Below are 13,518 nucleotides of genomic sequence, written 5' to 3' on the forward strand. Positions count from 1 at the left end.
CTGAGGACCAACACCTAAAACGAGCAAAGCCGCGGACGATAACTACTATTTAATAAATCAAAGCATAAAAAAATCTGATAAAACTTTACATTCTAAGTCTTCTTACGCTGATTTAGTATACGTACGTACGTACGTACAAAATATAAATTTACAAGTTTATTAATTTGAAACAAGGCAAACATATACAAATCTAAATACGTTATATGTAAATTACATATCATGTAATATATGTCTTGGGTTATTCAATTATATGTTTTTAAGTGATAGTCTCCCATCTGTTGTACAGTGCTTAGCTTACAAGGCTGCTGATCCTGAGGTCCTTAATTCTCATCCAGATTTCTACTCTTAAAAATACTCATAAACGTAAGATCAAGATGAGTATACAAATTAATCATAATTTCTCTATAGTAGTTGAACAGAAATATGATGATATAAATCTTGTCTAAATCGACTTTAAGTGAATATGGCAGGTTCAAATCTAGATGAGTCCGTTTTTAATTGCTTAATAATTTGTGATTATATGATATCGTGTTCGACACATTTAATGTACAGAAACATTGCAAAAAAAAAACATTAAAAGTGTTTTTAAATTGTGTATGTCGAACTTGGAGATAATATAAACTTATTGAAATCAATGCTATGCTTGCGCCGTCATTGATCAAATAGCCTCATCATGTATTTAGTTGCTTCAGTTAAGTTATTAAATGTCGCTTTGTTGATTCCACATTAGCTATTTGTTAACTAAGACTTTCTCTATTGTTATAGAAATGGATTTATTCAATGATTGCAAGTATGTATTAGAAAATGCTCAGAAACATTTGAATTGACACTGAAATTTTGCTCATTAAGTATCTTATATTTAAGACGCTATGTACATTATATAACTCTGTATCTGTATAAGAACTTATCACATATATAATGTTACTATTTATCATGTGATACGAAAATAATAATTATATCGATAAAAAAATTTCTTTACAAATCAGATTCTTATTGTTATTACCAGAACATATTGACAGCCATAGCGTCAATTTAAATTCAAATTTAGAACCAAAACAAACACTTATACACAAATTGACAGTTTAACTTCCTGTTAACAAGAAGAAATTGAATCGTACACTGTGGTCAATGAGTCACTTGTCTCTAAACGGTTGTTTTCCCCAGCGCAGGCGCAGTGACTTCCATTACGCAGGTATTCCCCGGCCATTCGCTTTAGAGATGCAAGTTACTTGCTCCTTTTTTAACTGGTATTACAAGTCTTTTCACCCTTATGATTAGTGTTGCCCACTTACAGTCTAAGAAATAAATGAAAAACGCTGTATATTTTATTTTAATTTTTTTGAAAATAGATTCTAAAATAATGAGGATAATGTGTTCCTAACCCGTTCTATAGAATATACAACTGTACTACAATAAAATTATCTTTATAGTTCATGTGTGTGCACAAACAAAGGTACACTGTTTCTTCACTCTCAATATTATAATAGGACGGCGAACCGATACGACTAAATTGAGTTCGAGCGACAAGAACAGCGCCTTTCACGTGCTTTTAGAGGCAATGTAAACACTATCAATTTTTTAAATCGAGCTGATACGGAAATTATGTTATCTTGTAAACAAAAATATTTTTAAGGCAAACCCGGGATCAACAGTTTTATTATGTTACTACTATACCAAAGGGAAAAAAAGTAGAACAATATATTATATTATAATGATGAATCGCTTATACAAAATATATTATAATTGTATGCATTTAAAAAATAAATACTTTGTGGGTAAATATCCGTATTCATTCGGTTTTTATCTTTCTTCTACACTAGCTTTCAAGGTTTTCTTGTTGTACCTAATTTCTACAATAATTAAAGAATACAATCTTATCTTACACATATAATATATTAGATAATAATATTATTATAGTGTTAATTTTATACTCTGTATAATTCGACTAAGTAGAAGTACTTAGAAACTTTTTGCGTCATTTTTGTTTCTACTATAGCAATTTTTACGGCGCTTAGTTTGAAGGTTGTGCCCGCTTTACACTTGGAGGACGAGTTTATGATCGTAATACAAACTATACGTGTTTCGCTTTATTTGAAATAGTTACAAAACAAATTTGGAATTCCGATTGAATGAATGAACGATAAAAATGAAATAATCATTCAAATTTTATATATATGATGTTTATTGACAAACATTAAATATATGCAAATTCGTTTGACGTAGGTTTCGAACATGGGGGTCATGAATACGTCTCGTCTTCACCTTTCAACGGTAAACCCCGCGTGACGTAAGTGTGGTCAGTTTACGATGACATCGAATATTATTGCGAGTTTATGTGATTTACCTATTATTAGTAGATCGAAGTATCATATTTGTGGTTGTATTTATTACTGCCACTTATTAATGTTTAAATGATCGATTTATTTTATTGCAGTATTGATTTCTTCACAATATCATTCAATTTAAATAAAACATGCTACGTGCAAATAATATATATTTGACATGCATATAATACATAATGTGAACTGTTTCTTTGTTTTTTGTTATTTTTTTTAGGTATTCGAATGCTATGCACATAGCTAGATTGTGTGTATATGTATAATTTACTATTATAATAAATACGTATTTGTTTCCAGAATTCACGTAATGGACGTGAAAAACGACATATAAAAAAACTGTTGAACGATTTTAGTCTAGAATTTTTTTTTTACTATCTTTTAAATCTGTACGCAATTTTTATCATAGAACCATAACACAATCCTTAAATCTTATCCAGCCCATTATACATTACAGCAACCTTTTGAAATACAATATGACAGGGTTCTAATTTTAGTCACATAACACTGTCCTCAGATATAAAAAATATGTCACAAACTATTGCGAAATAAAAAAAGCTTTATGCGTTATTATATTGTAATAATAAAGTCATTGAAACACGCACTTTGATATATCCTGTTCCGAGTTACGATGAACTAAATTTACTTCCTCGTACAATAAGGACAGGTTCATGTTATAACGGCCTCAGGAAAACAACCGGATCCTAAGTTGTTAAGAATATTTTAAACCATAGCAGCCGTTTCGTTACTATGTGCATTCAACTTTAATTACTCAGTATCTTTATTTTGACGAAATAATTTCACTTTCGCTTCGAAAGAGATTTTATTAAAACAAATGGAACTCATTTTTAACGCTCGATTGTTTCGTTTCCTGAGACGGGTTTTTTATTCAGTCACACCGATACATTTCATTTGTCTCTACTAATAATTATAATATTTACGTAATTGGCGCATAAAAATGCAGGACCCAATATAATACACAAAGAAACAAAAATATCTATTAGATATAGGAATAAATAAAACAGTATTTTATAGTTTATTATTTATTAAATATGAACAAAGAAAATTTAAAATCTTTGGTGTTCATGATTCCATGGACCATTTGGACAGGGTGCGAAGGGCGGCTGTGGTAGCACGATGGTTCGGTTCGCCGCAGGACTCGAAGGCGCGAGCGCGCGGGGCGCAGGCCGTGACGCATGCGCACGAAAGGCACGCGGGGTGGGAGGCGCGACGAACACTATTTAAACTGTTCTTGCGAACGGTCATCATGCATTGGTCTGTTTGCAATCCAAAGTTTAGTTAGCCCTCGTAATACGACAGCTCGAGTCGTAGACAGACAGGCATAAGCCCGTGGTCGAGACATAAGGCTCTCGCAGACGTACGCTAGCTAAGCGCGCAGTGAACTTCAGTTCAGGCTCTCCTTTTTCAAGTGGTGTGTCGTGAAGCAATGGCCGTAGCCGCTGCCCAGAAGAACCGCGAAATGTTCGCCATCAAGAAATCCTACAGCATTGAGGTGAGGACCCGTCACCAACCCGCTTGCTATTGCTTTCATGTCCCTAAGTTGTCGGATCGAACCTGTATCAAAGTGGCACGAGTCTTAAGTTTCAACTACTGAACCCATATTCAAAAATTGCTTGCTGAATCCGAAACCCGCAGTCCATCTTAAGATAAAGCGCTTGCTAATTAATAATTTCCCACTCATTCATTACACCTAACGACTATTTCTCCGTTTGAATTTCTCAGGAATGTTAATCGTATTTTGTACATGTATTAATTAAATTCATTAACTGATTGTTGTTCTTAATAACTAGGTTGCGTTACAATGAACAGACATAAGTTTTTACCGTAAATTAGACGTGCGTGTACTTGGATACGAATACTCAGGTACTTACGCGAGTTATACAAGATAACAAACAATAAAATACTCGTTAACACCTCTAAAGTACCTTCAAACAGTTTGCGTGATTCCAAAATAATTACTCGATAATGAGAGTCACAATATTAAGTATATTTTTTGCACTGTAAACAACAGTACATCGAATATCAGATAGGGGCCAAGTTTGATTATATTGATACGAAAAAATATATTTTGCAACGAAATTTGCTTAACATCCTTCTTAAAGAGGACAACACGCGAAAAATAGTTGATAAGAACCGTGAAGATGAAGAATATATCTTTACTTTGAAACGTTACTTATTTGATATTATTTGCTTATTTGGTCGTAAAGTTATCAGCCATGTAATGTTCCTACATAACAATAACAAAAATTCATTCGATAGATTGACTTTAAAATTCACTTAAATAATAATATTAAGTAATTCTGCCGTATAATAAACACATGACATCGAAGGGAGAATGGCAAAGAAATCGTGTGAAAGCGCGCGCAGACGGCTCCTGACTTTTACAATAATAAAAATGCACACTGGAAACGCGACATACAATTAAAAAATTACAATTTCTTTTCATGTCATTTTGATTTCCATTCCGACGACGCGCTTACTCTAATTATTCTATACAGCCATGTAGTTTTCCCACATTAACACGGACTGAATTATGATATAACAATCGCGTAAGAACTTTGTTCTATAAAATATACTAGACTTAAAACCTTCATCGAATGAAATACTTAAATATCTAGAAAATAATTGAACAATTATTATGATTTTGTTTCTCTTTGTACACGAGGATATACTTGTAGTTAATAAATATATAATTATCGTCGAGATTAATCACCATTGTCAATATTCAAGGCGTTTGTAACTGCAGTTACAACCACGAATAACTCGATGTCATCAATGAAAAATGACCAAAACAGTTGCTTTGTAAACGACTTGAGCTGATGCGAAGTAATATTGCGAATTTAATAGTTAGTATTGATTTTATTGTAAAAATTTTAAATATAAACCCGTCCTGGATCTTTGTTTTAAAGTAAACAGTCATTTACCCTCGCAAATTTACTTTCAACTGTTGTGAGCGTTGCGATGTATATTATATTGATTAATTCGTAATAGTGTGCTTTGCGAAAATCAGGTCTCACGTTAACGTATCTGACGTGTTATGATTAACGTATATTTTATAATTGGTGGTTGAATGATTGTATTTCCTTGACCATCGAAGGTCGGTATGCGAGGTGCGACGCTCACCAACACTGCAATCAGAAAATGTGGTTGAAATTATATCGAGTGACATAACCGCCGGAAAAGTATTGTCACGGTATGATTCGTCTAATAAGTAAATAGCTTCAAACATTGTTTATAATATGTTAGTAATTAATGAACATGCGAAAGACTCGGTCCAATGTTTGAAACAAATTCGAGGCTGAGATATGCCCTTGACCAAACGAGGTTGTTCGTCGCGGTCAAATTAACATAAAAATTCTAAGATGTTAGCTAGATCTGCAATCGTGCGTATCCATGGTATTATTCTCGATTTATCGTAATATTTTTAAATAACATACGCAATATGACGTAAACTATTTTTATGACATTGAACAAAATTTAACCCCAATTTCCGTATAAATTATAAATTAAAACATCCGATGATTTCGCGGTCAAATTCGCACGTATCGGAAACGGAATATAATTAATATATTAACTATCATAATAAATATTAAAGATAACAACTGAACGCTGTATTATTATATACATAAAAGAGGTCACATTACTCAGGTGAAAACATTTTAAATGGCCGAAGAAAACGCATTTAATTTGCATGAATTACATAATGAGTTAAGTATAGCGAGGGTGGCAGGTCAGCTTAATTAGCCGCCGGATTGGAGCGGTGAAGTGGCCACTCGGTGACCAAGGCTATAGAACCGGATTCTGATCCCAGCCCGCTCCAGTTAGCCGGACCTTTAACACAGTTATATTTCCGCACTCGTTTACGACAATTTTTACAGACAGATCTGTATGACGGAAGTAAATTTCTTAACATCATTTTTACCGTAATACTAGTATGTATATTGTGTCGTATTTACTTGGAAATAATAAAGGCAAGATTAACAAAATATTAATAATCTGATGTAATATATTTATTTATACTTAAAGTCCGACCAATTTATATTAATTAACAGTAATTATTTAAATCGAAACGCGAACAGATATTTCATTTCGCAAAAACAATAAATCACAAAAGAATTAATGACAGTCATTGTAACCTAGATTTTCTAACAGTAAGGACACTATAGAGTTGGTATGGAATTACAGATCGATGCTTAAGAACACATTTGCATTCTCTCTGCGTTTTCGGCCCAATATCAATCGAGAGCCATCATTTTGAAGGAAATCAAAACTGGACAATATTTACGTCTCGTCAATTTACAAATTCGTTTGTAAAAAAGTATTTAATTAAATAGCGATTCGATATAATATACGATCAACGAATAAAAAACGAAAGACGACAGAAATAGTTTCACCCACCGCCAACTCCATTCGTACATAGACTCTTATGTGATCAGTTCTTCTTAAGACGCATTATTTACAAGCTTTGAAAGCAAAGGTAAAACATTTGAAGACCTTTTTCTTGACATTTTAGAAGTCAATCTCTCAAAGCCTGAATACGAGGGGAAAGAGAATATAATATTTTTTTTATATAGTCACTCACGTCATTCAAAGTATTTCTTATCGCCTTGTCGCGTTTCAGGGGCTAGGTAACAAAAGCGTGTGATTAGTAACCCTTGACACACATAGACCCGTAGCCACTCTAGTGGAAAATGCTAGGTCTCAACGCCCGCGCGTTACTTGCTACCAACTTAACACCTCCGGACAATTACCCTTGATTACTATAAAATGACGTCATTAGAACATCATTAGAATTTTCATGTGCTCATCGTTAATGTCACATATCAATTTCTGATATTTAAATCTTGATTCGCGTTTGTATTATTTTATAATTCGAGATTCGTTATTGATTATTTACAAATTATGTATGAGGAAAATCTGATATATTTCTAAAACACCGAGGCCATTCCAAATCAATTACAAACAAACTATGTTAAAGGAAAATTTAGATAAGAATTTAAGCTATCTTTCCTCTGGGCATCCTTCGAATTAATTCAAATTCCATATTTAAATCTCGAAGGTAAATTACATTATTTTGAATTCATTAACTGATCGAGTAATAATTATTAATGATTACTCAACAACTTACCCATTTATAACACCTAGTTCTACATTAAAGATGACATAATTCTGACTCTAAATACATACGTAGTAAAGTTCACTTTGCTTTGTAATGAAGGTACAACGGTTTAACAATTAACAAGCCGTCATGAGAACGACATGCGTTTCAACAAGTCCCACAAGCCGCTCTTCATGTCGCCAGAACCTCGTAGGAAATGATTTTGATTAGTTCACTTAGCCCAATTCCACATGAAACATTACTTATACTTTGTATTTCACTTTTTATTGTTACGCAAACTTATATAAACGTACGTGAACTTTTTAAATGCTGTTATAAATAATTAAGCTAAAGTATAACATATGTTTTAAAAAAAACTCGTTATTACGTGATACGAAAATAAACGCAAAAGATAAAAGTTATAGCAGATAAATGTCATACGACATAAACATTGGTAAAACCAATAAAAATGTGGAAAGGCAAATCACCAAGAGTGATAAATTGATTGTTATTAATAGCAGAGATAAATTAAATTAATATTTACCGTTAAGTGTTGTTATCGAATGAAATTGCATATTGATTATATTATAATGTTAATTAAACTATAAATAATAAACCACCAACTTCGATCCTAATACAAAATAAGTTTAATTACCCTTTAAAATCGATAATTTGATCATTTAGTAACTATAATTAAAGTATTCTCGATTATAATATGATATCGATTATAAATCGTTTCATTTAATTAACTCATAGATGATAATCTCTTTAACTCAACGTGTCCATTGCAAAGAGCGACTTGTGAAAGGCTTTTACCATTTAAGTCACTCTGACTTGTTCAAAAGTTCACTCGACATATAATTGGTTCCATCGAGACGCAGCGGTCCAGAAAGTGAGATTCCTTTGTGTGATTCCATCTCAGATCCGGCGGGGGATGGGGTGTAATGGCAGCACTTTACGCCCGACCTCAGGAAATAAGCTTAGGAACTCAGTAAAAGCAATTCCTGCTCCCACATGAAATATAATGCCTTACGACCGCTATATCATACGGATTTAAAAGACGTATTTTTTGAATTGTCTCCGTCCCTTTGTTGGAACTTTTGTCTGTGAATGAATACGCTTCAAACTTTAATTGGCCTCTCCTTTAGGTTAATAAGATCGCGTATAAAATTAGGTAATTTGATTTCATCGGCTCCTGTTACATTTGCATGATTGACTTGACTTCACTTCACTTAATACATCAACGATGCTTCACATATTTGGCTTTTACCTGAGACCGTCATTTGAAATTGGAACACGGATAAATTGCATTTCTTTTTTTTTATAGAACGGCTACCCATCTCGCCGTCGCTCGCTCGTAGATGACGCCCGCTTCGAAACACTAGTTGTCAAACAGACTAAACAGAGTGTGCTTGAAGAGGCTCGTGCACGTGCCAATGGTAATATTCAAATGTCGATTTTGATAAAATTTTATTTCCTCTTTCATTATTTTCTTTTCCGTTTTTTTTTATGTTTATTTTTATTTTCTTTTAAAAATAGACTCTGGCTTGGAATCTGATTTCATCCAAGACGCCGCTCATGTAGGCGATAACGAGAAGACCATAGAAGATGCCACTCAACACGATGAAACTAAAAATGGTCACTTTGGTAATTTTTTTTTCTTTTGACATTTTCTCGCCCTCAGATAAATGATTATCTACAACTTTTTTGTTAATCTTATTTTGTTTTGTATTTCATTTTTTTATTATTTTTTTTATTTTCATTTAAATTAGATGCTGATAATGACGACGGTGGCGAGAAAGGAGACGAAGGTTTGTTTATTGATATTCCTCTCAATATTTTACATAGAATAAGTTGATAAGGTTTTTGAATGAATGTAACTATATTGTTCTCGAAACAGTTACAAACAAAATATTTCTATTTTAGATTATACTCTTACTGAAGAGGAAGTAATCCTACAAAACGCCGCAAGCGAGAGCCCAGAAGCTGAACAGGCGATGCAAAAAGCAGCTTTGCTTCTTCGTATGCGCGAAGGCATGGGCTCACTCGCTCGCATCCTTAAAACAATCGATAACTACAAGGGTTGCGTAGAACATCTTGAAACTCGTCCCTCTCAAGCCTCTGGAACTCAATTTGACGCTCTTGTAAAAGTCAGCATGTCTCGCATAAACTTGCTGCAACTTATTAGATCACTTCGCCAATCGACTTCATTCGCTGGAGTCAATCTAATTTCCGAAAACAACATCTCCAACAAGACTCCGTGGTTCCCTCGTCACGCATCCGATCTTGACAACTGCAACCATCTTATGACTAAATACGAACCAGAACTTGATATGAATCACCCTGGATTCGCTGACAAGGACTACAGGGAGCGCAGGAAGCAAATCGCCGAGATTGCATTCGCTTACAAGTACAGCGACCCAATTCCATCAATCACTTACTTGGAAACCGAGAACGCTACTTGGCAACGAGTTTTCAACACCGTGCTCGACTTGATGCCAAAACACGCATGCAAGGAGTACAAGGCAGCTTTCGGTAAACTGCAGGCGGCAGACATCTTTGTTCCTCACCGCATTCCGCAGTTGGAAGATGTAAGCAACTTCCTCCGCAAGCATACCGGATTCACACTCCGCCCGGCTGCTGGTCTGCTCACAGCTCGGGACTTCCTCGCTTCGCTCGCCTTCCGCGTCTTCCAATCTACACAATACGTACGCCACGCCAATTCGCCATTCCACACACCTGAACCGTAAGTATATTATGAAAGCATTACTAAAATTTTGTTTCAAATTAATTATCGCCCATAATATATTAAAATATATAGATCGCATACGAATATATTGATAATTCAAATCGTATTCATATTATGGTATATATTTTGAATCTCCTCGTAATTTTTTGCACCAATAAAATGTATTCAACGACATGAGCTTAAGGAGGTATTCGATGCGGAAGTAAAACTGTAACAAACTCGTTAAGCGACCTTAAAAAGTGTAGATACAATACATAATATTGCAAATGAAAAGAATTTAACTTAATTAAACTGATAGAAACCTTGGACGATCTTTTGAAGGTAATCTTGAAAAGCAGACGATGATCATATACAAATTAAGTCCAATTATTTTGTATGAATAGTGGCAATGTATTGTATTATGCTTCGTTACGTTTAATTAAAATATGCAGCAGAAAATTCTGTTCAGCGCAATCTAAATTCAGTGAAGGGTGGACGAGACACTGTGATGGCATTATAATATTGTTAAAGGCTCACTTTTAATTTAGTTTTAACTCTATTCGTGACGTTGTTATAAGCATCAAAGGCTACTTTCATCGAATTAAGTTTCGCTTTAAATATATAGAAGTCTGTTAACAACCTTGAACTTCAACGACGTTATGAAAAGCTATTAGTGTGAGGTATTCAAGCTGATGTCATTTACTTGCTTTGATGTTGCAACTAGTTTGAGGGAAATTCTATTTTAATGTGGGTTATTAGATAACTTGTTTATTTTCAGTGATTGTATCCATGAGCTTCTTGGACATATTCCTCTTTTGGCTGACCCGAGCTTCGCTCAATTCTCTCAAGAGATTGGACTTGCCTCACTGGGCGCTTCCGATGCGGAAATTGAAAAGCTCTCAACTGTAAGTTATTTAGCTTGTTTTATTTTGTTTTTTATGTAAAAACTGAGCGAATCTTTAAATTTGGGCCCAAGCATTTGCGAAATAAAAAGCCGTTGCGTCTTTTATTTATGAGATGATCCTTGTTAAAAATATATTATCTGTCCAGGTATACTGGTTTACCGTTGAATTCGGCCTTTGCAAAGAAAATCAACAACTGAAGGCATATGGTGCAGCTCTTCTGTCTTCTATTGGAGAACTACTTCACGCTCTTAGCGACAAACCTGAGCTTCGACCTTTCGAACCAGCTTCCACATCGGTACAGCCCTACCAAGATCAGGAATACCAACCCATCTATTACGTCGCTGAGAGCTTCGAAGACGCCAAAGACAAATTCAGGTAATAAGACAAATCATTCTAAATGAAATATTATAAGTATTAATGAATAACTTAATGTTTAGATGTTTACAGCGACTTATTCATGTCTTAACAAATCATTTACATTTTGTGCAGACGTTGGGTGTCTACTATGTCCCGACCATTCGAAGTGCGCTTCAACCCGCACACAGAACGCGTCGAAGTTCTCGACTCGGTGGACAAACTGGAGACCCTAATCTGGCAACTGAACACGGAGATGCTACACCTCACCAACGCCGTTAAGAAGCTCAAGGGCTCGCACTTCGAGTGAACCCGTTACCTACATTATACAATCAGATCAGTGCACGCGGCCTTGCCGTACTTTGTATAGCTAGTGATATTATAGAAGTAAGTCTGTTGTCGTGTGGAGCGTGTGTGCGAGTGTGGAAACCATCGGATGGTACTTCGTTGAATTCCTTTTGTACCTTATTATTTATTATGCCGAGCTCATTGCCCGGGCCTCGGAATGCGCACGGAGCTCCCGATTGCCCATTTAGGGAGGCCGTGCCCGTTTGCGAGACCATAACTATTATATTAGTATTAATTTATAATTTAATGAAAAACACAAACAAATAAAAATGGAGCACCAAAAAGTTTTAAAAAATCAAACCGAAATATATGTGTTTGAGTGGAATTTGTTGTTTTATTCGAATAATCACCCTTTATCAAGCATTCACCATCTGATCTATCATTTAACAATATTATAATAAAAATCAAAGAGTTTTTATAAGAATTTCTTACACGATCTATCCTTGTTGGCAATCCGACATGTCAGGCCAGAGATTAGACCCTGGTCTCTTCTTGGGTGGTAGTTAATACCTAAAGATTCTTCTAGTATCTGATAATTATTTTACTAATTGCTAATTGTGCAAAATGACTTTAAATAACCAAGTCCAGAAGAAAGTAACTTGCTTTGAAAGCATATCTCATAGAAGCCTCAGCACATATTATGTGAGAATGCGTATCATAATATGCTTTTTATTACAATATATGAATGACAAAGCATGCTTCTGAAAGTCTGCGATTATTGCTAAATCAATGCAGGGACAATCTTTTAAAAGCAATTTAAAATAAAAGAAAATTGAATATCGAAGCAATCGCGGAACGTCGTTTCGTCCTACCTATAATAAGATTGAGCTCCCTGGGGTCGCTCCGAATTCTTTCAATCTTATTCAATTGTAAAATATATATCCAATATTAATTATCCTCCGAGGTAAACCGTGCCAATCGATACATATTTAATTAACGTGACATTGAATTGTGTTCTTGTAGAGCGTTTATTCGTTAAATAAATGTAAACCTACATTCACGGCTACAAGGTACTTCCTCATATAATTAAAGCAATTAGAACCGTCTCGATCGGCCGCAAAAAGTTCCCTTAGTAAAATAAAAAACAAAGAGATCGGACTAAAAACGCATGAAATAGTAACGAAGGATCGGGTTACGAGTACACGAACACGATGTTAAAAATTAAGAACATACATTAAAAAAGGTTTACCCAAAAAAGTTAATTGTTTGACATTAAGTAAACAAACGAGAGGTATGGCCTTAAAATATACAAGGGCACGGACGAAGTTGGGTCGATTACAAGTAGCATTTGCAACGGTGCCGCTCATTACGCATTACTGAGGGGAAGCGCAGACTTGCAGACAAAAAACTAACTAACAAAAACTACAGAACTATTGTCACAACGATGTATGAGCCCCGCGAAGTCAATCCAACTTCCGAATTCGAAAATGTCACTATTAGCCACTGAAGTTCAGCTCCATCGCTAATGGTTCCAGTACTAAATCAGCTCAATTGTAAACAATTATTTTATTATGATCTAAAGTAAATGTTCCTGATTAAGTCGATACGATTACGAAGTGATTAGTGACTTTGTATATAACAATATATATTGGTTGAATATTGGCGCGTCTTGGGGGTATGACCGATTCGTATCCCGTGACGGCAAACAGCATTACTATCTCTTACGCAATCGTGCCCCCCCCTTCATCAGCGCTCTCAAATTCTTTGTGCTCGGTTTGCGTACACTAT

General features: G+C 34.7%; 1 protein-coding gene across 1 annotated transcript; it reads left to right on the forward strand.

Moving 5' to 3' along the window:
- Positions 1-3,573: 3,573 nt before the first annotated feature.
- On the forward strand, positions 3,574-12,115 carry LOC113404192 (tyrosine 3-monooxygenase). Its single transcript, XM_026645021.2, has 8 exons — positions 3,574-3,849; positions 8,783-8,894; positions 8,995-9,102; positions 9,228-9,266; positions 9,382-10,201; positions 10,962-11,088; positions 11,234-11,463; positions 11,578-12,115. The coding sequence occupies exons 1-8, from the start codon at positions 3,784-3,786 to the stop codon at positions 11,750-11,752; spliced, it is 1,677 nt and encodes a 558-aa protein (XP_026500806.1). The 5' UTR covers positions 3,574-3,783; the 3' UTR covers positions 11,753-12,115.
- Positions 12,116-13,518: the final 1,403 nt, after the last annotated feature.

The sequence above is a fragment of the Vanessa tameamea genome, chromosome Z, assembly GCF_037043105.1.
Source record: "Vanessa tameamea isolate UH-Manoa-2023 chromosome Z, ilVanTame1 primary haplotype, whole genome shotgun sequence".
NCBI classification, from domain to species: Eukaryota; Metazoa; Arthropoda; class Insecta; order Lepidoptera; family Nymphalidae; genus Vanessa; species Vanessa tameamea.